Source organism: Melospiza melodia, chromosome 29 (assembly GCF_035770615.1).
Source record: "Melospiza melodia melodia isolate bMelMel2 chromosome 29, bMelMel2.pri, whole genome shotgun sequence".
In the NCBI taxonomy this organism is placed as follows: Eukaryota; Metazoa; Chordata; class Aves; order Passeriformes; family Passerellidae; genus Melospiza; species Melospiza melodia.
Window position 1 is genome coordinate 7842131 of NC_086222.1, and position 27697 is coordinate 7869827.

The 27697-nt window shown below is 50.3% G+C and overlaps 1 protein-coding gene across 5 annotated transcripts; it reads left to right on the forward strand.

Annotated features, from left to right (window-relative positions):
* Positions 1-1386: 1386 nt before the first annotated feature.
* ST14 (ST14 transmembrane serine protease matriptase) lies at positions 1387-23852 on the forward strand. Of its 5 annotated transcripts, none has more exons than XM_063178377.1 (20): positions 1387-1494; positions 1993-2157; positions 12397-12556; positions 12779-12906; positions 13454-13524; positions 13926-14086; positions 14522-14557; positions 14836-15073; positions 15197-15336; positions 15731-15828; positions 16312-16421; positions 17749-17879; positions 18139-18243; positions 19275-19382; positions 19754-19867; positions 20051-20179; positions 20558-20744; positions 21391-21665; positions 21969-22105; positions 22611-23852. In XM_063178377.1, the coding sequence occupies exons 2-20, from the start codon at positions 2152-2154 to the stop codon at positions 22770-22772; spliced, it is 2496 nt and encodes an 831-aa protein (XP_063034447.1). In that variant the 5' UTR covers positions 1387-1494; positions 1993-2151; the 3' UTR covers positions 22773-23852. The 5 variants fall into 5 exon arrangements, with proteins under 5 accessions (XP_063034447.1, XP_063034446.1, XP_063034448.1 ...); XM_063178376.1 differs by lacking the exon at positions 1387-1494 and adding an exon at positions 1513-1806; XM_063178378.1 differs by lacking the exons at positions 1387-1494; positions 1993-2157 and adding an exon at positions 3673-3785.
* Positions 23853-27697: the final 3845 nt, after the last annotated feature.

Below are 27697 nucleotides of genomic sequence, written 5' to 3' on the forward strand. Positions count from 1 at the left end.
TTGCACTCCCTTTGTTTGTGTAAGGAAGTAAGTTCTGTTTCACTGGCTAGGAATGTCCTGAGTACCTTAATGACAATCAGTAACTTGGTAAGCTGAGCTTTTGGGTCTGCCAGTGCTCCTGTACTGAGAGTGGCTTCCAAGTGACTTCCAACTTAGGATGGCCCCTGAAATGGCTGTGAAGGTGTTGGTGCAAAGGTTGTTATCTGTCCTGTCACTTTTATAATTGCAATGCCATATGCAGCCTCTGTACTTTACCAAAAATCCTAAACTTAGCTGGGCTGTTGTTCCAGCCTCTGCTAGGACAGCTGAGAGGAGGGAACGTGTTAATGTGCAAAGCTGAGTATTTCCCAAAAAGCCCTAAGTATTTTTTGGCAGAAAATTAGCACCCTGTTCCTTTGAAGGGCAACAGGAAAGTTTAGTCTGTTTTCAGGCAGTTGAGACCAGGAGAGCCCCCAGTCGGAGGGATGAGTCCTTTGTAATTATAATTACAAAGCTGAATTAGGGTGGTTGACAGGATTTATTGTATTCTTAATTTTCAGCTTGTGTTGAGGTGAGTCAAAGAGATCTGGGGGAGGGTGAAAGGGCGCTCTGCTTTAAGATAAGTCAAGGCCTCAGTTTACACATTTGCAGCTCGTTAGAAGACAAACTTTACCTGACTTGGAGCCTTGGGCGTGCCCAGTGGTTTCAAAACACACAGTGCCAGAAACCAGGCGGTCAGGCCTGTCTACTCTTGCATGAATGGCTGGCAAACACTGCTGCTGATTCAGAGCTCACAAAAGAGTTTCTCTGCTTTCTAGCGTTGAAGAGCTCAAGGAGACCTGGCTGTCTTTATAGTCCCGGCAGCAAAGTTACATCCTAGTGTTTCCTAGTGCTTTGTATTCCTTTGGGAGCCCCGTGGCTGGCACCAGAAGCAGAGGCACGGGAAATTACCCTCCTGGATTTTGGAAGAGATTCTAGGAGCTGTCTGGGGTGTGTTGGAGGCTGCCCTTATGCCCATGACATCCCTGAGATGGAGCAGGGCACTAGACCCCTTAGTTCTGGCCAGCTTTCACGATCTCAGGAGGGCAAAGCTACTTCTGATCTCTGCCAAAATCATGTTTTGGGAGCAGGGCTCTCATTCCTGAGCTCGTGAGAGAAGCATTTGAGATCAAAGGAGAAGTTTCCATCCAAATGACACAGTAACCCTTGAACAGCTTTGGGAAGGGGAGTGCCACCTCCCTGTTCTGCCCCAGAGCAGCATGAAGCCAATTGAGAGCAACTCGCTGCACCTTTCCAGCTCCCATTCTCCGCAGTCAGTAATTATTCCCTTGCGTTGCAGATAGAGAGGCTGGATCAGCCCAAGGTGGCTGTGCCCATCTCCAGCCGTACCCAGCCCTTGCTCTGGGGGCTGCCTGTTCAGCTGGAAAGCACAGCGCTGCTGGATGACGTTTTCCTCTCCTCCCACTGAATCAGCCTTTTATTTACTCTTTGGAATGCAAAGTAACAGGACACCCTGTGAGTTTTATCTCTCTCCCAGTCTTTTGTAATGCTTTAGAAGTTGCCGGACCGGATTGAGCTGTGAGATGGGGTGGTTTCAGGGTTGCCTGGCAGGAATCTGGGTGGGAGGGCACTGTCGCTGAAATTTGAATTTGGGAGTCGCGCTGAGAGTACAATCATTGAGCCATACTACGGGAAGGAAAAGCCTTCGTCCCTTACTGAATCTGGCCCGTCGCTGTGTGGATGGATGGTGCTCCTTTGCTAGAATTCCTGGCAATTGCCTTCACCAGAAGACTCCTCTCCCGCCGGCAGCCGGCCTTCATTCCTTCTGTAAGCAGTTCTTCCCTTCTTTCACGTGCATGGTATTCCCAGGGCTGGGAGCTGATGCGGAAGGATCCTGCCTGCCCCGACAGAATTTGCTGCTCCTGCAGCTGATCCTTGTCTGGGGTTCGAGCTGAGGGCGATCTAGCTCTTGCAACTCGCACAGATTCTGACCAAGCCGGACTTGGTTCTCAGATTTCAGGGCTCGCCTTCCTCCGAAACCTCGTCTCTGCTCTCAAGATGCTGTTGTGGCTACATTGAGACAACGCGAGGAGGAGGACGTGACAGCTTTTATTGGATAAAGTGGTTCCAGCGGGAGCAAACAGAAGCTTTGCGGGTGGCTGCTGCCATTGCATGCAGGTAAGTGCCTTGAACTTTATGCTTTATTGCGTTTTCACCGTGCCTCGGCTGCGCTCAGCGTCTTTCAGTCAGACATGGAAGTCCCTCACCAAAAAAAGCACGTGGCAGACAGGTTGGGAATTGTTATTGTATGTTTTGGGGTTGTACCCTGCCCAGGAGGGGACCTGCTCCCACCACGGTGACTCGGTAATGGCTGCAGCACAGCCACGAAGGAATTCCCTGTGCTCCAGCAACAGAAAAACCGGAATCCTGGCATTGAGGACTCGAACTAGCCACCTCCCAGCTATATAATATTTACATTTTGCACATATATTGCTTGCTGGCTTTCCCCACGGTGACTGTGTCCCCTTGTTCAAAGAGGGCTCGTGAATTAGTTTGTAAAATGTCAGTGGCTTGAATGACAGGGAACAGTGAGCATTCACAGCTCGGTGTCGAACCAGGGATTGTGGATCTTCACATTTTGCCCTCATCATCTACATTCCTGATGCACGGGTGTTTGCTTGCCATCAGCCTGGAGGAGATCAGTGGATGCGCCAAAGAGGAAGAACGTGTAGAATGTAGGAGCAGTAGTTCAGCTGGGAGCAGCTGCTTTGTACCCAAAATATGCTGTTTCACGGGGGTGTTAAGACAGGCTGCAGCCAGGCAGGTAAGGGAGTGGCTGTAAAAACAGCGCTGGGCAGGGCTGGGCATCAGCAGGAGCGCTGAGAGCTCCTGACATCAGCAGCCTGACTAACACGGCACCTTTTCAAAACGAGTACCTTAAATTCGGGGATGCTGCCTCCTGTGCCGTGTTCTGCGGTGGGTTGGATTCTGGCAGCTGCTGAGGGGACAGGGAAGGCGGTGGTTTATGTGTTTCTACACCATAGCAGGCTCAGAGACCTCACTCCTTCTCTATTTTTTCCCAAAAAAACCACCTACAAAAAGCCTGCAAAACTTCTGCTCCGCAGGAGACCATGTAGAGCAAGGGGAAACAAAGGAGGCTCAGCAAGGTATTTTCTGCGTGTGATCAGCAACTCTTGTTGTACCAGAACAAGAGTTTTGGGCAGTTTTAAGTGTTCAAGTGTTTAAAAAAATCAGTTTCAGGGCAGGATGCAATTGGTGTAAAAAGTGTGGCTCAGCAGTGGGGTGGCCAGTTCAACTTTGAATGGGCATATTGCATATTCATACTGATTGGCACATGTAAGATGGAGAAAGGAAGGACTTTTATGTGAAAGAATGAGTTTGATCTAACTGTTTTAATCCTGACTTGCTCTTGAATGTGAGAAACCTAAATATTGGAATGTGTGTGTATGAATCATCTTTTCAAGAAAGGGTAAATGGTGAAGTAAGATTGAATGAGGCTTTCAGTTTTACAAATTCTTTTAAGCCTGCATTAGAGTTTTCTCAGAACCCCAGTTCCTCCTTTCCCTCTCTGTTTAATATTAAACCAGATTTAATAATTAAAAATATTAAACAGGCCCCAGGGGCTGTTGCTATATGAGCATCCCCTGAGTGCCACGTTTGGGTGCACAGCAGTTTCTGCAGCACTGCTGTGTTGTTCACGTTGCATCTGATCTCTGTTAGCCAAGAGAAAGCTCATTCCTACACTGATGTAGCCTTGCTGAGGGCAGATTTCAGGCTGAGGAAAGGTAATATTTTGCTTCTGAGTGTACCAAATGTGTTTGGGAGCACGAGGCTTGTCCCTGGGGTAAACTATCTGTTCGTGCTGAGAGCGCCCTCTTTGCAGCAGGGTTTCGTAGCATGATAATGCTGTCACCGGAGGAGGGATGAGACCCTGGATACACAAAGCTTTTCTTTAGGAACTGTGCATCTCTGCATGCCAGCCAGCCCTCCTACCGATTGCAGGGCAGCCTCTCTTAGAAGACAAGATTTTTCTGGTTTCATTTGCTAAAGCAAAGCTTGTGGCTGAAGGATCTCTTGGATGTTGCAGAGCTGATGCGGGGCTTTTGGGCACGGTGTTTTCCCGTATTTCTGTGGAGAGGCGAGGCGGGAGCGGCCCAGCACCTGCGGGCGTTTCCGGCTGCCCGCACCTGCAGGAGCGCCGGGAGGAGGAGCCGGGCACGGCGCCCAGGCCGCAGCCACCCGCCATGGCGGCCTGAGCCGCGCCGCGCTGCCCTGGCCATGGAGCAAGGCCCCCCGGCCAGCGGGGCCGGCGTGCGGTACAGCGCCCAGCTGCAGGTGAGGGCACACCTGGGCAGGGGAGCTCCCACAACGCCTGCCAGCCGTGGGCCGAGATGCCTCGTCCTCTGCTCGTCTGGTTCCTTCGAGCCCAGTGGGTTCAGGGCTGCTCTGGATCCCTCAGGAAGGGGGGATTCCAGCTCACCCTTGGGTAAGGTCAGGAGAACTTGTTTGGGGGACGTTGCTGAGCTCAGCAGAGCAGAAAAAAACCAGCTTTGGGGAAGTGGAGATCGCCTGTCAGTGCCGGCTTTGGATCTCCTCGGTGTTGGTGCTGCCGTCGCTCCAGGGCTTTTGGTTTCGGCTTCAGCTAAAGCAGTGGGGTTGTGAGTAAAGGTAAACTCCACGCTAGCAAGCTGTGTGCAGGGCCTGGCTCTGGGTTGTTTAGCAACAGATCCAACTAAACCTGTTCAAGCCTCGTAAAGGGAGGGCTGTGGGACTTCAGTAATTAACCGCTGCATAATCAGTGTGTTCTGAGACTTGAGTGAACTTCTTGTGTAGATTTTCCTGGCTGAGGGTCGGGCTGGGATGGCTGAGTTTGGTTGCACCTCCAGAGCCTGTTCTGTGCCACAGAGCTGTTCCAAACCCAGGGTTTTGGGTTAAAGCAGGACAACAGCATTTCCCACCCTACCAGCAGGCTGTGTGGTGTCTGTCTCTGAGGCCTGGCTTTAGTAGTTATTATCTCGCAGCGACATAGGAGCTGCTGGTTCTGGCGCTGATCAAAAAGCTGGCCTGCAGCAAGAAATTTTCCCTTGCCTCCAATCCCACTGTCCGGTGTGTGCCATGACTGGGAGTGGGAAGAAGATGCTCTCGCCGAAGCACTTAAGCTCAAGCTCCTTGTCCCTGGGGTGTCTCCTTGTCCCACAGGCTGGGGTGGCACCTGTGGGACACGATCTTCCCTGCCTCGCTTGTTCTCCTGGCAGAAGGTAGCTTTGTGCTCTGATTTGTCTTTATGCAGGACTGAGGGCTCAAGCGGGTCCCTTCCCTAGTTCTGGATCAGTTTTCCCCCTGTGTCAGTTTAAGAGGGACAGATCTGATCCAGAGCAGGTTCCCTGAAGACAGTACTTGCCCTTCTGGCAGGAAACAACCCAAGGATTTTGTCACCCATGGACTGTTGTTGGACTTGGCCCCTTATGAGAGTGGAGGAAATTAGTGGTTTTGCAACATGTTGTGTCTCCTCCTGTGCTGGTAAAGGAGCTGCTGTAGTTCTTGGGCTGAGGAGAAGCTGCTGCTCTTCCTTGGAAAGGTGCAGAGTTTCCTTGGGGTAGTGGCTGGCAGGTGAGCTGCTGCTTGGGCCAGTTTGGCTGCTGTTGGTGCCAAAAGCAAACAGGGATAAGGAAGACACAATGAGAAAAGGGCTGAGGCCAGACCTTTGCTCAGCAAACGAAAGATCACTCTGTAAAACCCTTGAGGGAGCAGTGAGAGTGTTTTGAGGGCCTGGCTCTGGGGAAGGTATCGGTACAAAGGTTCTCTCCTCCCCTTGCCCAGGGTAGAATGTGTCATTTCCATCCAAAGGCTGCTGGGGACAGACCCGGAGCTAATATGCCCTGCAATATCCGGGCCATGGGCTGGGATGGGGAGGGAGCAGCCAACAGGGATGGGTTTGGCAGACGGAGAATTTCCTGGTTGGAGGTGCTCATGTTTTCTTTGCTGTTGGCTTCAAACATCAGAGACCCATGATCCTGATCCACCTCAGAACTTCAGGAATGAGTAAAGTGTCACAAGGATTGTGGAGGCTGAGGTCTGGGGCTCAGCTGCTTTGGTTAAGCTGCTGGAGGCAGTTCTGTTTTCCAGACAGTTCTGTCTGTACCAGGAAAGACATACAAGTGATTTAAATGAGCTGTTTGCATCTGTGGCATGTTTCTCTGCCGCTCTTGGGACATCAGTGTGTTGCAAGGAGGAATTTCATGGCCCATAGGTACACAGATCAGGGCTGTAGAGTACCTTTATTCCCAGCTTCTCCCCAAGAGTTGCTAAGATTTATGTGTAAAATCCTCTAGTACCACAGAAAAACAGAAGCATGGTAGCTTTTTCTGAGCTGCTGTGATGCAGGACAGAGCTGCACCGATCAGCCTGGATGGGACAGCAAGCCAAGCCTATGCTATCTCTGCAAAAATTAACATTAGTTTCTTCTATAATAAACCTAAAGGAATTTGTTTTCTCATATGACTCAGGGTGATCACAAGACAATCTGCTGTAGAGGGTTAAGCTCAAACTTGGTATGTGAAATAGGTGTGTGTGACCTGTATCTTTCACTATTGCACCTGCCCTCTGCGCCTGGAAGGTGCACAGTCTAGAGGACTCTGTCCTTGAGCTCTTGTCCCATATTCCCTTTCTAGTTTTGATGTCATCATTTTATAGCTCCATTGCCCTTAATACAGAACTGAAGACAAAAAATAATGCACCGGTAAAGTTTCTTCAGTGTTTTGCTGCCTGTGGTGGGGTGGCACAGCACGAATACGCCTTACGTAAACTTCGCTTCCCATGTGTGCTGTTTCCATCTATTTCTTATCAAGAGTGAGAAGATTATTCTTATCAGATCTTTTTCCAGAGGAGTTATTTGGGTTTGCAGCAAAAGTTGGTGAGGGAGTTGATTTAAGGATGCTGTAGCTGTACTTGAGCTACTTGGGTGAAGTGAGTTGCACATGCTGTTTACGTTCGTTTTACTTTTTCTGATGGGTAACAGGCTGTTTTCACTCGTACCAGCACCACAAAGCTGGTGTGGGCTTTCAACATGATCCAGGAATTCTCAGCTTTTGAAAATACAACTTTTTGCCACACAAGCCCACTGTGTTGGTCTCCTGAGCTCTGAACTGCCTTGCTGGCTATGTCCTGAGACTGTGGCCCAGTTGACAGGTTTCATTCCTCTCGTTTCTCATGTGGTATTTGTTTTAGTTTTTATTGAACACCACCCGAGGCAGGTGTGGCTACAAAAGGGGAGGTGGGAATTGCCTCTTGGATACACAGGCTGGGATCTGCAAGTTGTAATTACCCTCAAGAGTCTAACCATGCTGTCCAATGACTCTGCTTCATCTCTGACCTCCCTATGCCTCCTCCAGCCTGGCATTTTATGGGTTCCTTGTCTTGGTTGTGTACATTGGTGTCAGACAGTGACCTTTCTTTGCTGTGAGATTTTATTTGTTTGCACGCTTGCTCTTACCTTGTATGATCTGGGCAGCTTTGGTCCTGAGCAGTCCTGTGGCAAACCTGCAGAGTCTGGAGTTGGGAAAGTCAAAGGAAGTAGGTAAATCTCATGTCTGGTGCTGGATGAACAAATTATCTGGTGTTCATAAAGGACAGGTGAAACTAATGGCCAGGAGCCCAGTCCTGTGGGTCAGAATCCTGTAAACAGATGCAGAAACTGAGGGAGAGATTGAACAGCTGTTTTGGAGGAGAGGGGAACAGTAAGGGGGTTGGTGCCTGGGACACATCACCATCTGGGAGTGCCAAAAAGGCAGAAACCAGCCTCATTGGGGGATGCTGATCCCAGTGGGACCCCTGCTTTGCACACATCATGCTGGGGAGCCGTATTCCATGGCGTATCCCAGCCTTTCCACGATCCCCCACTGCAGGAGAATCTCTACTTTCCTGTAAGATCTCCAGTGCAGAGCTGGTTCCCACCACCCCCTTGTGCCAGCTGAATTTCCTGCTGACAGAATTAGTCACTTCTGCATCTGGTTTGTCCAGTTTGACAGAGCACAGTCACTGTCTAAAAATACATTGTGTGGCTTAGAGAAGGAGGAGTGGGAGGTCTGCTCTCCCCAGGACTGAGCTCAAATGCTGTGCAGAGGAGCAGGAGCCTTCCAAGCGCTCTATGAATCCATCTATGTGCACTTCTTTTCAAAATTTCTTCATGGGGTTGGTACTCCAGGGGAAATTGAGGCATGAGAGAGCTGGGGCAGTGCCTGTCTGAACTTTTCCCTGGATTGGTTTTGCTGCCACAGCTGATGCTGTGACCAGTGTGGGTCACACTCCCTGTGTGGGGAGCCTGGCTGTACCGGCAAGGACTGAGTGAGGAGGAGCAGAAGGAAGTACCTGCTGCAGTGACTAAGGCAGAGAGAATATCACGGGAGGTTTTCTGTTAATAATGTTTATTGGAGCAGTTTCCTTGAGAAGGGTGAGACAGTCAGACCTTGAGTCACTTGGGGCTAGAGACGGTTTCTGGAGGAACCATGGAGAAGGTGAGCCCAGTGCGTGTTCAGCTCCTCTCTAGTTTACAGCTGCCACTGTTCAGAGCACGCGAGGGAAATGTGCAGCAGCCATCAGCTGAAGGAGATTAACATTGCAATTGTCTTTTTCTTGATTTAACCATAATCTTTGAGCCTGTCTTGCATGTGATTTTGTCTGGTTTCCGTCCAGCTTAGAGAATGGTGACAGGTGTTGGGCGCGAAGGGCATGTGGAGCACAGGGAGTGAGAGGGGCAGAGGCTGAGCTGCACCTGTGGGACACAGGCTAGTCTCATCCTCAGGTCAAACTGGTGGTTTTTGTGCAGAGTGTGGGCAGGGAGGTTTCAGCCTCTTAGGGTTCAGGACACAGGGCCTCATCTGAGACCTTCTGCATGCCCTGATTCATCATTCCAGTGCTTGGGAGAGGCTTCAGATTCTTCACTGGGTATTGGGAAGAGTTTGCAGGAATGGCTGTTCCTTACCCAGGCTGTGATGGGTGAGGACTCTTCACACAAGTGTGTGTGTTGGCTGAGGAACATAATGGCATTCATAGGGTATGGGAATGGAAGAGGATGAGAGCTGGAATACAACAGAGAGGGTGAGTAGGGAAGGAAACCTTTTTGGATCGTGCCTCCTATCTGCTTGTAGTCACGGGATAACATCTGGCAAGTAACAGTGCCAGTGGCTGCTTGTGCACCTTGTACTGGAGGAAAAACAAAAGTAACCTTCCCAGAAGTCCCTGAACTCCTGTCACTTCTGTGTTGCTGCTGGCTCAGCTTTGGAGCAAGAAAAAACTGATGAAGGCGCACTGTAACCTCCCAGGTTTAGCTTTTTCATACTATTTTTTTTCCAAGGAAAGCAGAGAAATTGCCTAAAGAGAGTGCATGGTGAGTTTTCCTGTCTAATTTCCTTGCTCCCAGGAGCCGTGCATTTGCCTGTGTGTGCTGGAGGTAGAGGGGGGCTCTGTTTACCTTCTGAGTTAATCACCTCAATGATTTTCTCCCTGGGAGAGTTTTCTCTCTGCAAGGACACAATCTTTAGCTTAAAGGGGATGTTAAAATGCATCAGCCACATTGTTGTGCAGTGTCATACAGCAGGAGCTCCTGCTTGCTGCTGACTCTCATTTTTTCCTGGCAGTTTGGTGAAACGGAAGTGTACGAACTCTGCAGAGGGCTGAAGGTACCCACAGCTGAAGAGTTTTCTTGTGGAAAATTGGTTTTCTTTGCAGTTCTTCCTCGCTGGCTCCAGGAAGTCTGAGGAAACTGATAGATCATTTAAGTGCCTGAGAATGTCTTCTTGCCATAGACTCCTGCAGGTGTTGATAAACAGCAGCAATGTCTTGGAAGTCCTGAGAAGGCTCTGCATTGTGAGCAGCAATGTGGAGGGAGAGAGGGTGTGTTTGCAAGTTTTGTGGCCAGTTTCTTTTCTTTACCAGGTTTTGGGAGGATTTATTTCATGACTGGAAAACTGGTAGGAGCTAGTTTGGAAGACTGTGTGTCAAATTCCAGGTAGTCTTGACTTTGATTGAAGAGTTTCTTGATTTAGGATGTCTCTGTGTATTTAAGCTTTATTTTGTGTGCCATCTGTTTGAAAGTTTCCTTGGGTTATATCTTCAAGCTTTTCCTGTATGATCAGAAGCCAAACAGGATTCAGAGCATTTCCCATGGCATTGTCCTCTGCAGCCCTGCTAGGTCTCTTTATTTTGGAGGTGGGTGGATTTTGGGGATGGAAACAGTTCTTTCTGTCTAGCCTTCGGCAGTGAAACTCAAAAATGAATGAAGGCTCCTTCCCTGTACCGCCAAATAATAAACTGAGAGGATTCTGAGAGCAGGTGATGTGAAAACTGGTGAGTTGCTCTGGTCTTGGTGGTCTTCTGGTGTTTGCAGAGGATTAAACTTACAGAGTCCTTGACAACAACTCGGAGTAAGGTGCCTGCCACTTCCCTTTTTGTTCTGAAGGGCCCTGGGCAAATACTGCAAGGAGGAGAGGCTGCAATGGGGTGTGGAGGGTGGGAGGAGAGTACAGGCATTGGGTGAAGAAAAGGGCAAAAGAAGTGGGGGAATAGTTCAAGTGGGAGCTGGGCTTTCCTGCCAGGCAAGGCTGAGGAAAGATAAGATGAAGTACCTGCTGAAAGTTCAGTGAGGAAATGCAGTGAAGATGGCTTTTTCCTTATGTCTGTACAGCAGGCTCAGAGATCCCTGTGTTAGCAGGATTCCATTTGCTAGTTGTTTTTCATAGAATCCCAGAGTGATTTGGATTGGAAGGGACCTTAAAGCCCATCCAGTCCCACTCCCCTGCCATGGGCAGGGATGCCTTCTACTAGACCAGACTGCTCCAAGCCCTGTCCAATCTGGCCTTGGACATTGCCAGGGATGAGGCAGCCACAGGTTCTCTGGGCAACCTATGCCAAGGCCTCACCACCCTCAGAGGGAAGAATTTCTTTCCAGTATCCTGTCAAGCCCTGCTATCTTTTTGTTTCAAAGCCATTCCCTTGTGTTCTATCAAGCTATATCCCCCTTGTACATATTTTTCCTTAATTTAGGGGCTTGTGACATTTTCTTCAAATTAACCCAAGCTGTTGGAGTAGGTTTGTGTGAGCCCTGGGCTGAGAGAGGACAGGCAGAGTCTGACCCTCTGTTTGTGGAGACAGCTTTACCCTTCTGGAGCATGGGGCACATGGAAATGCCACAGATTTGTGTGAGTTGGCACTTTGTGCCGTGGTGTCCATGCTGAGGTTCCAGAGCCCAGGAAGCTGCCGAATGCCTGCTAAGGAGAAAATGGGAAGGTGGTGAGCAGAAAGGTGAAGGATCCTCCTGTTTCGGGCCATTGCAGCACGTGCAGAGCCCTTCCTTCCCAAGGGAGGCACAGATCAGAAGCAGATGTGGTGAGCTCTGGCCACACCACTGGCAGTGCTGGCAGGAGAGGAGGTGCCAGGGTAGGTGTGGATCTGGGCCCCCACGATGTCCAACAGTACCAAGGATGCTGTGTGGGATCCTCAAAAAACATCTGGGTCTGCAGCTGTCCAAACCTTCCCCCCCCGATCCCCCCCAGGTGAGAGGTACAGATGCACAAGCAGGACAAGGATGGAGGAACAGAACAGAAGGTGTGAGAAACTGAAACCTTGGGATACCAATGGTTTTACAGCTGATATAGAGCTCAGGTTTTACAGCTGATACAGAGCTCGATGCTTCAACACATCTTCCTCTTCCTCACTCAGCCCATTATGATGACAGCAAGAGCTGTGTCATTCCTCATTCCTCTCTTCCACGTCTTGTCCCGGGAGCATGGCTGCTCGTGGGTTGTGGGGATGTTTTGTGTGTTCTTCTTAATTTTTTGGTTTATTTCTTTTAGTAAGTATTTGTGCTGGATGAGAGATTCTAAGCAGAAACACAGGAGTGCTGCTGGTTCAGGAGGCATGACAGAGAGCTGTGAAAAAGCTGTAAAGGAAGGAAGCAACTTGATTTCTTCTATTAGGGAAATGCTATTTATAGCATGCTGTGCCCCATGAGCTCTGGGTGACACACCTGCACAACACGAGCACTTTGTGGGGGTGAATTTTTCTCTGCAGTTTCATCTGCTGAGGCAGATCTTGGAGCTTGTGGGCTTGTGACCTGCCATGGTCACAGGAGGGTGTGTGGACTTGCCCCTGAGTGTGCTTGAAGTCATGACCTTAAATTAGGCCCAGAAAGGAATTAGGTTTGTGCAGAAGAGCAAAGAAGAAACCTTCAGAAGAAACCTTATCCTGTCATGGCTGTGGAGCTGCCAACACTGAGGTTTGCTCTCAGTGCTGCCGCATTCCTTGTCCCCAGACCTGCTTCAGGCTGCTCTGTGGCTGGACCTCCCCAAGCCAGGCTTTGAGAACAGCTTTCTCACTGTCCTGCCTTCCCTCCTCTCCCAGGACATGAACAACCTGGATGAAGGGGTGGAGTTCCTCCCTGCCATGAACTCCAAGAAGATGGAGAAACGCGGCCCAAGGCGGCAGGTGGTCATCACTGTCCTGATCATTGTTTTTCTACTTGTCTCCCTCACCACTGGCCTCCTGTTTTGGCACTTCAAATGTGAGTGTGACGTCTGGTGGGTGGTGACATGTAGGGTAACACCCTGGGAACGTATCCCTCCACATGGAAAAGCTTTGTTACCCGGTGTTGCTCACATGTGTCCTCTGAAGCTCTGGAGACACCAATTCCACCTCCCTGCCCCAATTGCTGTCACTGGGGATCTGCTGTGACACGAGTCCCAGCTCTGATTGCCCTTCCTGACCCTGAGCTGTTCTCTTCCAGATAGGAACACACCTGTCCAGAAGGTTTTCAATGGCCACTTGCGGGTTCTGAACTGGGAATTCCTGGACGCCTATGAGAACTCCAGCTCTCCAGAGTTCAGTATGCTGGCCAAGAAGGTGAAGAGCACGGTAAGAGATTTCTTGCCTCCCTCCTTCTACAAGCAAGGAATTTTCCTCTTGCCCCATGGCCATGGGGATATGCCATGTAAGATTCCTTGGAGCTTTCCCTGCTCACTGTGTCACACTGGCTGGGAGCAGGGACCTTCTTTGGAGCTGGATGTTGACATCCCAGCTCCAGCCCAGTGCCATGGCATCTCCTGGTGTCATAGGAGCTGCCAGGGCACGTCCCAGACTCACTGGATGAGTCAGGGCCAGGAACTGAGCTAAAAGGGTGTCTAAAAGAGGCTGAAGCTGTGCCTCTTCCCTCAGACTTGGGGATTCACCTTCCCCAGGGAAGAGTGGGTGAGCTGAGTCAGAACAGGCTGTGATGGGCAGCTCTGTGCTCTTCTGGGGCTCTCAACTCTCCTTCTTTCTTTCTTTGGCTCTGCAGATTCCTGCACACAGGAATGCCAGGGATGTGCCCTGGTTTTCCTTTGCAGTCTTGAAGCCCTGTCTATCTTCAGCCTTTCCCTTTTCCTCACTTCTAGACATGCTGAACACCTCTTAACCCTTTCAGGTGGAGGAGATCTACAAGAATCATGCTGATATTGGTCCTTATCACAAAGAGACAGTAATCACTGCCTTCAGGTGAGTGTTAGGCACTGCCTGAGCCCCATCTAGGATGCCAGGATATCACATCAGCCATTTACCCTCCTTCCCAGGATGCTGGGATAGAAGTACCCCCATAATCACCCTGAATGACACAGGAAAGGGTGAGCAGTAAAAAGTGACCTGAAAATACATTTTTTTTTCTGCCAGATGTCTTGGGAAAAATCAAGTGAACTGCAGTGGGTGGTGCCTGGCAGCACTGAGAGAGATTGCTCAGGCTGGCAGGGGCCTTTGCTGTTTGCTTAACTTGTAATGAAACTCTCCCTTCCTTGTGGCCAGGCTCCAAAAACTGGCTAATCAAGTAGTTTGGCCCCTTCTAGTGGTATTTGAGTCCTCCCATGTCTGTCCTTGCCCTCATCCCACAATTACCCTTTCCACAGTGAAGGCAGTGTCATTGCCTACTACTGGTCAGAATTCCTTGTGCCCAAATACCGGGAAGAGAGCCTGGACAGGGCGATGGCTGACAAGCAGAGCCTGGTGCAGAGGTGGAACCCGCGCCTGAGAAACCCCATGCTGAAGGTGGAGTCAGTCATTGCTTTCCGTGAGTACCGGTCCCGCTGTCCCTGGGCCTCTGCATGGGATCAGGTGGGATATTTCTCTGGAAGGAGAAGGTGCTGGTCACAGCCCTCTCATGAGAAAGCCAGCCCTGAGGGTGGTGTAAGGGCCTGGATGTCACAGCACAGCTTAACGGGATGTAGAGTCTAAAGGGGGCTGCACGGACCTGTTCCCTTTTGCTGAAATGCTCTGTGTTCTCCTCTGAGCCCAGGGAAGAGGGACAAGGATGAGTTCTCCCTCTGTAGAGGGAAAGTTTGCTCCCTCAGCTCCCAGAGGCCAGGAAAGAGCTCTCCTGCCAGTTTGCAGGGAGAGGTTCCACAAGTGAGGCCAGATCAATGACAGTCTGAGGAACAACCTTGGCTTTGTGCCCAGGGATTTCCCATAGCCCAAAGGGTGATGTCAGCTCTGTTTTTTCCTGCAGCTGTGGACCCCAGCATAGCTCACTCTGCCCGGGACAGTAAGTACAGTTCTTCTTCCATCTCAGTGGTCTCTTTAGGGTGGTGTTTCTCTTGCAAGATGGGGAAGGGTCTGGAGAGAGGTTCTCTGCATGCAAGGCAGACCCCAGTGTGATTCTTAGAGCTGTTTTGGGGTTGGACAGACTGTGGCATAGGCCTTGCTGTTATCCAGGAAGAGGTATCTGCCCTGGGATAGCCTGCAGGAATTACTCTCTGCGTCCCAGGGAAAGGCAGGGCAAGGCTTCTTTGCCTTGTTAACTGTTCTCTACTCTCTGGGCAGACAGCTGCATGTTCTCCCTTCATGCCAAGGAAGGGGAGGTCACCAGTTTCACCACGCCAGGCTTCCCCAACAGCCCATACCCCAACAATGCCCTCTGCTACTGGGCATTGAGGGCAGATGCCAGTTCCAGTATCAGTCTCACCTTCAAGACCTTGGAGCTGGAGCCATGCAGAGATGACAGTGACTACATCAAGGTGTATGACTCTCTGAGCCCCGTGGAGCCCCATGCCTTGGTTAGGTCAGTGTTCCTGTATGGCACCAAGTCTGGGGTGATCCTGAGATCTCCTGCTCAGAGCTGAGCTGTGCTGCTTGAGGCTCCCTGTGCAGTAGTGCCTTACGAATTCTGTCCTTTGCTTCCTAGACTTTGTGGGAATTATGCCCCATCCTACAACCTGACCTTCCTCTCCTCCCAGAACGTCATGCTAGTCACATTGGTTACCAACAAGGAGGGACGATTCCCTGGCTTTAAAGCTGAGTTCTTCCAGCTCCCAAAGATGAAAGGTGAGCAGAGGCCTTGGCCTGTTTCCCCATGTCTCCCTGCCATGGGCAGCTGAACAGGGAGGTGGCTGTGGCTGGGGTCAGTTTGCCAGGGATGTTTCCAGGGCTGGAGCACCTGGGAGCAGGTGCTTGCCTTGCCTATGGTGTTCTTGACTGCAGTAAGGATGTTCCCCAAGGAGGCAAAAATGAGAATTATGTTGGATTAGACATGCAGATTGATGGAAGCACCTAATTGATCTCCTGGGTTCTCTCAAGCCTTGGAGCAAAGCTGCTCTCTCCAGAGAGTGACTTAACCATGTTAGAGACTGTTGCCACTGCCTCCAATGACAGACAGCTGAGGCTTGGAAAAACCACATCTAAATCTCTAATTTGTTATTACCTTCCTGCTTGATTTTAGCCTGTGGTGAGACCCTGAAGGGAGACAGCGGCACCTTCACAACTCCCTATTACCCAGCACACTACCCCCCAGACATGGACTGTGTCTGGAACATTGAGGTGAGATGGGCCCTCTCTTTCTCTTAACAAGTCTGTCAAATGACCCTGGTCATACAGGACATGATGCAAGGGAGCTCACAGCAACTGGGGCCCAGAGGCTCCAAGTCTGGCATGATTGAGGGAGCCTTTAGGAACTGGAGGCAAAGGCAGAAGAGGTTGTAAGAGGCCTGAACCCCACAGAAGACCATGAAAAATCCTGTAACTTCACGCAAGAAGGATGAGAGTGTGGGCTTTGGGACATGCCAGTTACTGGCTGTTGACCACAGGTCTGGCTTCCACCCCTCTGTATGCCTGTTCCACTGGGGATTCTGGAGCCAGGGTGACTCAGGGACTTTAATGAAGCTGTTTCTTTCCTACTGGAAAACTGATTTCCCCTTTTTAGTTATCTTCTGTCCTCCCTCAAGCACAACCCTCTTCCTGTGAAACTATTCCTTTTTTCTTGCTCCAGAAAGGAACATCCCACTGACGTGCTTCCTTTTGCAGGTTCCCTCTAGAAAGAATGTGAAGGTGCGTTTCAACATGTTCTTTGTGCTGGAGCCCGGGATCCCAGTCAGCTCCTGCACCAAAGACTATGTGCAGATCAACGGCACAAGGTGGGTGTTGGGTGGCTGAACCCATGGAGTGGCTTCATTTACTTACACACTAACTGGTGCTTTCCTTAATCTGCTGTGGGAACAAGTGTGCTGGTGCTCTGAGGGCTGGGAGGAGGCAGGAGGGTGCCCAGTGTAGCAGGCACAGGACCTGCTAAGACAGGAAATGCCTAGTCATGATGACTGGACCAAAAGAAGCCCCTCTTCCTTCAGACCCTTGTTATCTCTCTGTAAGACTATAGGTCACTTTTGCCTCAACCTTTACTATTGGACTGTTTCCTAAAACTCCTGTACCCTATATAAACCCCTGCTTTTGCCCAGTTTGGCAGAAGAGCTGTCACTGAGACCCTTTCCAGAAGATACCAATAAAGACATCTCTGTGGAACCTCACACAGAGCTTCTCCTCTCTCTCCCTGCATCTGCCAAAGGCACTTAACAAGCAAAAGAGCTGAAAATCACTAATGAGCTGAAAATCACTAAAGAGCTGGGCTCACTTAAGAGCTGAGCTTGCTAAGACTGCCTGCTGCCCTGGAGCCTGCCTGAGGGGCCCGGACAGGTTGTGCTTAACTGGACTTCTCTGTTTGGGAGGCCCACGGCAGTCATTTTCGGGGGAGACCCTGAAAACCCCACAGCTGCCTCAGCCCAGGACTGCCCCACGATGATTGGGGAGTCCCACACTTGGTACTGTGGTGTGCTGCAGCTGAACCACCCCTCAGATGCTGTGGAGCATCACAGCACATAGCTCATGTGTGGGAAGGCAGGAACATCTGGGGTAGGTTTGCTTGAATGAGAAGCTCTCCATTCTCAGGGCACTCATATCCTGTGATGCATTTCTAGATGCATTCCTCAGCCTGATACAAGCTGGGCCAGAGAGAAAACTTAGAATCTCAGAGGCAGGTGATTAATTTTGTTTCACAATGTTTTGGACAAGGGAGCTGACCCTGCCTCAGAGAGAGGGTATCAAAGTCAGCACCTGCCTCTGCAGTGCTGTTCACGTACGTGATCCAATCTGCCCATGGTGAGATGGGATCCTGCCTGAGTCCAGTGTATCTGAGATCAGACACATTGTAGGGCAGGCAAGGATGTGGAAGAACTTGTTCCCAGTCATTCCTAAAGTCACAAGTTAGTGTTTACAACTGGCCCAAACCTTCTGCCAGCAGCAGCAGCAGAATTCGGACCCTGAGGCCCAGCAGTCTGTGCTGGGATCAGACCTGCTCCCTGCTCTCCTGCCCTCTCAGCTTCCCAAGTGTGGAGGGAGATCAGGGATAGAAGGAGGTTTTCTTGGTGCTGACCTCGAGCCTTTTGACTCCTGTTTGCTCTCTCCCTGCAGGTACTGTGGGGAGCGCTCCCAGTTTGTGGTGGCCAGTACCACCAACAAAATCGAGCTCCGGTTCCACTCAGACCAGTCCTACACAGACACAGGCTTCTCTGCAGAGTTCCTGTCCTACGACTCCAGTGACCGTGAGTTGAAACCCTGGGGCTGGGGAGGGGAAAGTCATTTCCCTGAGATGTGGAGCTGTCCCTCCTCTGTGTTTACACTGCCCTGTAAATGGGAAGCAGCCTTTTCCATAGGGGCATAGCAGCCTGCCTTGCTTTCCTGAAAACCTCCTGGTCTTCCTGTTGTGTTCTGCTGTAAGCAGGCATAGGAAACTCTGCAGAAGGGATGTGGAGGGGACACCAAGAGGGCTCATGTGTGGTTTTGTCCCTTTCTCCCTCTCAGCCTGCCCTGGTAAGTTCACTTGCAATACTGGCCGCTGCATCGACAGGAGCATGCGCTGCGATGGGTGGCTGGACTGCGTGGACGGCAGTGATGAGAGGTCCTGCAGTAAGTCCAGCCTTTGGTTTCTCTTTGGCACAGCATGGAAAGGCCATGGTGCCTAACCATGGGGTGGTTAGGCTTGTTCTGGGTAATGTGACTCAGTGCTGGCTGGAACCAGCACTGCCGCCCTCCTCCAGACTGGAGTGAGACTCGGTGCACAATTGGGGATCCTTTCTCAGCCTAAGAGCTGTGGGCTGCTGCTAATCCTGCCCTCTCCCAGTGGCATCGCCCTCTCTTTCCAGTTCTTTCCAGCTGGGAATGTGTTTTTCTGTTTAATACTGCTGATTGTGGGTTTGGCTGAGCTGAGTGGTGTGGAGGGACACATTTCATTACCCAGCTGGGCAGGCTTTGCAGAGCTCATTTGGAAAACCCATGGGACACATAGGAGTTGTTTCTTTGTGTAACAGGTTTTCCTCTTGGATTAGCACAGCTGTCCTATAGTTAATGTTATTGTCCAGGGTCTGCAGTTTATTAGAGAGGATGAGGTGCCCTGGTTCGGAAGGAGCAGTTTTCTGGGGAAGGATGTGCTGCTGCCCCATGATCCTGGTTTCTCAGGTGCTTTCCCACTGCTTGCAGCAATTGCTTTCCTTCAGTATTGCCTCTGGCTGTCCGGCTGTTGTGATGTCAGCTTCAGCCTCCACTACCTCAGACACAACAGCTCCAAATGGCTTTGTTCTCCAGAGAAGTGGAAATACTGTGATGTACTGAGTGTGTAGTGTATTTATGTACACGTGCACGGTCCCAAGCTGGTTTCTGGGGTTCCCAAGTGCTTGCACACCCACTGGGAGAGCTGCCATGGTGGGTGGGTTGCTGGTGACTTCACAGGTGCCTTTGCAGGCCTCTCCCCTAATTTCTAGCATTAGAACAGCCTTCCCAGGGGAGTCCCCATCCCTGGAGGTGTCCAGGGAATGAGTGGACTTGGCACTCAGTGCTCTGGTCTGGTTGACAAAGTGGTGATTGGTCTCAGGTAGGACTTGATGGCCTTGGAGGTCTTTTCCAACCTAAATGATCCTGTGATTCTTACTCTGCTCTTCCAGCCTGTACGGAGCAGCAGTTCAAGTGCCAGAATGGCTGGTGCAAGCCCAGGTTCTGGGTCTGTGACAACGTGAACGACTGTGGTGACAACAGCGATGAGCTACAGTGCAGTGAGTGACTCACCCTGCAGGCACAAAGGGCTGAGGGCTCAAGCAGGCACACAGGGGGCGACTAGGGTGATGGAGGCTCGTGGGGTGGAGGGAAGTGCTGTGCTGGAAATGAGCAGGCAAAAAAGCCCAGGCATGATGAGCGCTCACCTGATACAGGTGAATGAGAGCTCAGAGGAAAGAAGGATGAGCAGTGGTGTAGGAATAGAAAGGGCTGAATAACTGCATGGTGGTGTGCAGTTTGGAGAAGACATTGGAGACACAGTATTTTGGAGCTGCAGAGGCTTTACCTGGGGAGGGGAGCTGGGCACAGCCGTGTGCTGAGGTGCTGCACGATTCATGCCCAGCCCTCAGGAACTGCTCTCTGTCCCCAGGCTGCCCAGCTGACAGCTTCAAGTGCGACAACGGGAAGTGTGTCCCCAGCACACAGAAATGTGATGGCAAGGACGACTGTGGGGACGGGAGCGATGAGGGCAGCTGCAGCACAGGTGAGGGTCGGCTGGAGGGCGACTGCCAGCAAACGCAGCCTCTGATGGAATTCCTTGGGGCTGGGCACCCTCATGTGTGTGCTTGCATGGGGTGTAAATGCTCTGGGGTTGGGCAGAAGAGGTGGACTTGATGTGACCTCCCCAGAACTGGGACTAACCCCTGTGCCTCCATCCTGCCTGCAGCAGGCCAGACCGCGGTCCCCTGCAAGGAGTACACGTACAAGTGCCGCAGTGGACACTGCATCAGCAAACAGAACCCTGAGTGTGACGGGGAGCAGGACTGTGAGGACCATTCTGATGAGGACAACTGCAGTGAGTGCCTCAGGAATAGGGGAGACATGGGACTCTGGGCTGGGTCTCTCAGAGAAACACCCCAGTGTGGCAGAGAGAGCCCCTGTGTGTTTCTATACAGGAGCTTGATCTGGAAATATCCAAGCCACGTTCTTTAGTGGCCTGTGGGGTGTCTGTGTTATTCAGGAAGGCTTAGATGGGTAATACAGGGGCTTATCTCCCCTTTATAGAGTTGGCCAGTAAATGTTGTAGCTAATTTAGCATCTGTGCAGAGAACATCAACCCTTCCTGACATGGGTAAACAGGGTATTTGTGCTGTCAGATGTCCTGGAGGAACAGAGGGGAGGCGTGGGATGAGAACAGGAGAAACCAAGCACCCATTCTCCTTCTCTGCCCTAGACTGTGGTCTCCGCTCCTACATCAGGAAGTCGCGGATCGTTGGTGGGCAGAACTCGGACGTGGGAGAGTGGCCCTGGCAGGTCAGCCTGCACGTCAAGGGCCAGGGCCACATCTGTGGGGCCTCGCTGGTGTCAGCAAGCTGGCTGGTGTCGGCAGCACACTGCTTCCTGCCACTGCAGGGCATCAGGTACTGGCCTCATATCCCTGTGCTTCCAGGTATTTCACAGAATCACAGAATAAGCTGAGTTGGAAGAAACCCTCAAGGATCACTGAGTCCAGCTCCTGTCCCTGAACAGCACCATCCCCAAGAGTCACACCATGTGCCCAAGAGTATCATCCAAATGCTTCTTGAGCTCAGTCAGGCTTTATGCTGTGGCCACTGCCCTGCATCAAGTGTTCCAGTACCTGACCACTCTCTGGAGGAAAGAGCCTTTTCCTGATACCCAACTTAAACCTCCCCTGACACAATTTCGGGCTGTTCCCTCTGGTCCTGTCACTGGGCACCACAGAACAGATATCAGAGTTTACCCCTGTTCTCTCCCTCACATAGGAAGTTGTAACTGCAATGACGTCTCCCCTCAGTCTCCTCCAGGCTGAACAGACCAAGTGCTCTCAGCTGTTTCTTATACGGCTTCCACTCAAGGCCCTTCACCATCTTCGTTGCCCTTCTTTGGAAACTCTCTAATAGTTTAATATTCTTATATTGTGGCGACCAAAACCACAATATTCCAACACTGACTCGGAGAGGCATTCCTCAAGGAAACTGTTTAAGGTAGTAAGCAGTGCTGTCTCCAAGGTGAGGTCTCACCCTGTATTTCATGGCCCCTGTGCAGGTATTCAGATCCCAGCCTATGGACAGCCTACCTGGGGCTGACTGACCAAGGTGACCGGAGCGGCCCCAATGTGCAAACCCGCAAAATCAAGCGCATCATCTCCCACCCCTTCTTCAATGACTACACCTACGACTATGACATTGCTGTGCTGGAGCTGCAGAGCCCTGTCACCTTCACGGCTGTTGTCCAGCCCATTTGCCTGCCCGATGCCACCCACAACTTCCCTGTGGGCAAGGACCTGTGGGTGACTGGATGGGGAGCAACTGCAGAAGGAGGTGAGCACTGGCATGTGATTTGGTGCTGCACTGATGTATTTTAAACAGGTTTCCAGGAGAAGCTGTGGCTGCCACATCCCTGGAAGCATTCTAGGCCATTTTGGACAGGGCTTGGAGCAACCTGGTGTAATGGAAACTGTCCCTACTTGTGGCACAGGATGGAACAAGACAGGCTTTAGTTCTCTTCAAATTCAAACCGTTCTGAAATTCTACAAGTGTATGATTTCTGTGTTTCTTGAGGGAAAAACAGGGAGTTGTTAAAAAATGTGTATTTTTACTTAAGATGCTCTTCCATCTTGGCAGGCACAGGAGCCTCCATCCTGCAGAAGGCAGAGATCCGGCTCATCAACCAGACTGTGTGTAACCAGCTCCTGACAGACCAGCTGACACCACGCATGATGTGCGTGGGGATCCTGACTGGTGGTGTGGATGCCTGCCAGGTAAGGCAGCACCTGGATTTAGTGCTGGTTATTGGTTATTAGGCAGGGAGACAGTCCTTTGCTCATGTGCTTCCACTTATATTTACATTTTTAACATAAAACAAATCTATGGGAATTCTCCTGGATTCAGAAAATGAACAGATTACAATGGGCACCAGCAGCAAGTTACGTTGATGCATGACTTACAGCTCAAAAACTACAGCCCAGACTCCATCTCACCAGATACGATATACAGCCATACTTAAATTTCTGGCTTTTATTCAGAGTCTTAGTTAGCAAGCCAGGCTGCTTGACTGGTATTTTATAGCTCTTTGTTCTGGCACTGTGGTTCTTACTGCTGTGCTTAAATATTTGTTTCAGGGAATGGCCAAAAAATTGTAATGACAGCTGACTTAGACAGAGATTTACTGATTATTTCTTGCTCAGTTTTTGTGAGTGACTTGAACACTGTGCACGAGAGTGATCTATGGGGCTGGTGCTTATTCTCCTGTGTGGTTCTGTGCAGGGAGACTCTGGGGGGCCCCTGGTCAGTGTGGAGCCCAGCAGTCGGATGTTCCTGGCTGGTGTGGTGAGCTGGGGCGATGGCTGTGCCCAGAGGAACAAACCTGGGGTGTACAGCCGGCTCACGAGCCTGCGAGACTGGATCCAGGAGCACACAGGCCTCTAGGGATGGATCCCTGCCTGGACACCTCTTGGACAGCGCTGGCTGAAGACACTTGGCAGTGCCAGCCATGCACAGCCTCTACTGTGAACTTCAACCCTCCCTCTACCTCGCTGTGAGCGCCTGGGACTCCATGTGCAGCCAAAGCTGATGGTTGGGTTTAGGCCTTAGTCTGAGAAATCTGTGTTTGGAGAAGTTTCCCTTGGGGGGGTAAGCTAGTGCAGCTCCCATGAACAATTTGAATGAGCCGTCATTCAAGATTTCATATAGTAATAAACTTTAAAAAAAATCTAATTAAAAAAAAGACAAACAGTTTGTGTTTAGAGGCAAACTTTATTGGACAAGTTCAAAAACAAGGTTTCAGCATATATTCTAAGTGGTGCATTTGTTTTCAAACAGCCGTCCATATCCTTTCTCTGGTTTTCAGCCGTAATGGAGGTCTTACCATAGTTTTGGGGGAGATTCCCTTTGGAATCCCTCCCTTGTCCCACACCATGGTCTCCTCCTTCTGTCCTCTGTCCAGCTCTGCTTCTGGCTTGGCCAAGTCCAGGATTGGGGGCCTGAAAGAGAGATGTTGGGCTGAAACACCACCACTCACCCTGAGGGAAGCCACAGGCAGAGCTCAAAGCCATCACTCACCCCAAAGAAAGCCATGGGCAGAGCTCAAACACTATCACTCGCTATGAGAGAAGCCACAGGCAGAGCTGCTGGCACATGTGGAGACCCAGAGCCATTGGCATCACTGCATTGTGCCTTAACATCATACTGAGCTGAGTTGATACAGCTTCTGCTGAGCCCCAGGTGCCTGGAATCACTGTGAAGAGCACAAGGGCTGCACTGAATTTTTCTTGGAGTGCTCCCCACAAGGACAACACCAATGAGCTGTGCACACCAGCCTTACACCTGTCTTACTTTTGTAAAGAAAAATGTGACTTGTGAATGTGCTGATTTTCTTCTTTTTTCCTCTGTAGTCTGTTCCTGCCCCAGCAAAGCACACTCCAGCTTAGTCCCTTCCTTACCTGTAAATACATTGTTTTGTAAAACTCTCAGAACTGAGATGCTGCAATAAACTGGGATATTTTCTAATACTGTGGCTGTGTGGTTCTTCCTGAGCTTCTGTGCCAGTGTTCCTGAAACAGAAGCCTATAGCACAGACTCAGTGCTAAGGGGGAAGCTGAGCCTCTCCCAGTAAAACACTTCACTGCTGTTCTGCACAGCAGCGCCACTGTGTGGACAGAGATGCGGAGTCTGGGGAGAAATCTTAACCAGAAACAGCTGTGAGGGCTCATAGTGATAGTGGAGCCCTGGAAAAAGTTAAAGATAGAATCTAAAATGTTAAGCTTTGTGTTTTCCCAGATCACCTGCATAAGCAGTATGATAAATTATATAATTGTTAGATGTGATGATTGTTTAGTAATTAAATATAATTATTATATAACCATAAGAAGAATAATGAGAAACTATGTTGGAAATTCAGAGGGGGGCTAAATCTATGTATACAATAGAACAATATAAGTTTAATAATTGACGTGAAAGTTATATAACAATAGAGTATAAAAACACGATCATTTTGGATGTATGGTCGGAGTCAGATTTGGGTTGAATATACCCCTGGTACCCAGAGCTCTTTAATAAAAAAGCACCGCATATAATCCCCCGTGATTATGTGTTTTTGAACGCTAACAATAGGAGCATTGTTTGTGCCTCAGCCCTCCCTGCAGAGTTAAGGAACATTCTGAGATCTGTTCTTACACAATGCTACAGCAACACAAAAGGAAGCATTTACTGTGGTCATTCTCTTGCCCAGGGAGCATCAGCAGCACTTTTGCAGCACTGAGCACATAAAAGTAGAAATGTTTGCATTCCAGTGTCCCACAGTTTGCAGTTAAGCTCCCCAGACACGTGGCCCACTAAAAGCTTCCCTAAACAGGAGTTGTTATGGATGATGGTCCCCAGAAGATGCCTGGAATAACAGGATGCTAAAGGATAAAACAGTTAATGAAAAGAGGCCAGCAGTTGGGCCCCAGCACCTGCTCCAACAGGATCTGCAGTGGGCTGTTCCATCACCTGAACACCAGATCCAGTGTCTACTCTCTCTCCCTTGTGCCCACATGCAGTCTGGGGCTCCTGCCACAACCGGCAGGATCATGGTCAAGCAAGAAGAGAGCAGAAGATGATTTTCCAAGTCCAAGTTTGAACCTTGTGCAACCAAATCCACTGAGAAGTGTGTTCAGACAGGTTTTGTTTTACTGAGCACAGTGACACCTACCACAGCACCTTTCTTCCCATAAAAGCCCTATTCCACAGTCACTTCCCTTTGTGCAAGTAAGAAGAGAGAAACAGCCCATGAACTGGCCACCAAAGGTCCACCTTGCCAGCATGCTACCAGGACAACGTAAAACCTCAGTTCCTGCTCCTTCATAATGATTACAAATTAATAAATAAAAATGCAAGAAATATTGACAAGCCCCAGGTCCCTGAGCTCCAGCCCCACTAGATGTCCCTCTTGGCTAAGGCACAAGGACTCCTGAAGCAGCACTGCCAGGAAGGAGGTTTGGCAAGTGGGAAGGGACGGGCTGCAAATCCCAGATCCCTCTGCTATAGTCCAGAGGAAAGGGACCCAACAGGAGAAAGAAAGAATGAGAGGGAAGGGAAACAAGTGTAGGCAAGATGGAGAACTGAGCCAGGCAGCTCAGAGCAACTGGCCTTGCCTGCAGGGTACCCAAGTGGGGTTCTGTGGGGGAAGAGCAGTTTTGAATCACCCTGAAAAGTTCTATCCCTTAGGAAAAGGTTCACGAGTTGGCTGAGAGCCACCAGTCCACTTGAGTTTTATTCCCTCATCAGTCTATCAGCAACTCCCTGGATTTCCCCCCTGTGCCTCAACATTCAGGCATCAGAGAAAACTTCTTTACTTGTTTTATGTGACAAAGAAACCCCTTAGACTCCAAAAACTGCATTTCATGTTGATGCAGCACATTTCTGACAATTCAGGATTCTGGAAACACAAACCAGCCCAAATTTGTGCTCAGTTCTGGTCAGGGCAAAATACCACTGAACTGAGAATGGGAAACTCAAGAGTCCCATCAAATGATGGCAATGCCAGGGGATTGTGTAATCCAGCAACAGCACTGGCTTGCCCCTTGAACAAAATACAAGGGGTTGACATTTTTGTCTCATTATACCCATCTTCTTAGAACCTGTAAGAAAAGTAAAGAGATCAGGGAGCCAAATAAATTCATCAGGGGAAACCTCAGCCTAGGAACACAAAGAACAGGGTCAGGGAAGAGAGAGACCCAAGTGTTATGGGCACTCGAATGCTTGGGTGAAAGGAAAGGCTGCATTCCTTGAAAGGGAAACCAGGCAAGGCTGCCCAGAGTTCAGCTCCTGAGAGGGAACAGCTGACTTACAGGAGGCAAGCCATGAGAAAAGCATGTCTCCAGGAGGAATTACAGCTGATGAATCAAAGGAAAACATTTCACATGAGTGCTTAGAGAGCCTTTCACAACCATTAGCTGGGGCAGTTCAGATGCTTCCATGGGTGTGGGCAGTGACAAGCCCAGGCTGGGGGGTTGCCCCTGCACCCTGTGCTGCACAGACCGTCCTGCTTCATCCTTCTCTTTTGGATGCCACAGGCTACTCCAGGCAGCTTTATACCTCTTGGCATCAAAGAGGATTGGCTCTCTTCCTGCTTGACTAATTCCCATTTCCCTGCCTCCTGGCATTCTTGGCTGACCCCAAGCATAGATTCTCACTGTGAGTCCCTAGTTCCTCCATACTCTTTCACTTCCTTATCCAGCACAGGCCTCCAGCCAGTCCAGTGGGGATGGGGAGCCTCCATGTTGCCTGAAAAATGCTAAAGAGGGGCAAAAAAAACCTCTACGGTCATTTTGGGACCTGTATTATCTGGGAGACCAGAGCCTCTTGCACAGACACCTGTGCCTGCTCACGAGTAGAGCAGCAGCTCACACCAGTAACAGCGGCCTGTCCCCTCTACTCATGAGTTCTGAAGAAATCTAGTCCATAAAACCCAAACCAGCTGTACAGTATCCAACATCCATCACAAACCAACTGGCTCAGGTTCTCATCTCCTTCCTCCAAACCATTTTAGGGCTTGCAAGCAAGAAAGCAACAGATTATCTTAGGACTTTAAATCACCACGGGTGTTATTGCCCAGAGTCCCACCCGTGCCAGCAGAAGAATCACTTCACATGCTACTATCTGCTGCTGATTTGTTTTCCATGCATATTCCCCAGCTTGCTGATGGGGAGATGAGCAGGGGAAAAAAAAGGAAATGTTAAACCCAGAACAGCAGCCAGAACTGTAAGTGGACTGCCTCCATGACATCCTTCAACAGCAATCGCTAGGCAGACTCTGCCTCTCAGTTACTCAGATTCTTACCAGGGCTGAAGGCTCACTAATTGCTAAATGACTCAGCCTCACTTCATTTTTCTGCCCAACAACTCCAGTCTGCTTCCAAACTGGGGCTACACAGCCTGCAAGGGCAGGTCCTCCCAGGCCCACATCCTGGAGTAACAGGGCAAACCTGCTCCTGCCTCCCAAGTGCTACAGCATCACCCCAATAATCAGTGGGAAACACCTTTTCTCCCTTCCAGCCCTTGGGAAACATCAGCCAGCCACTATTTACCGCCATGGCAGCTGCCAGAGTTCCTGTAAAGCACCTGATCCAATACTTGCCAGCAATTAGCTGGTGCAGTTGACAGATAACTCGGCAGAAACCCAAGCCTGAGGGAGCAGAGGGGAGAGTCCACCCAGGTTTGGGAGCACAGACAAAAATGCAGCAAGAGAACTGCAGGGGAGCAAGTTTGCAGCAGCTGTCACTCAATATGGAGCACACAAACAAACCATTTCCATGATGAAGGTGAGTTTGCACCTACTACGTCATTTTCCCTCACAGGGCTCACAGCAAGGGA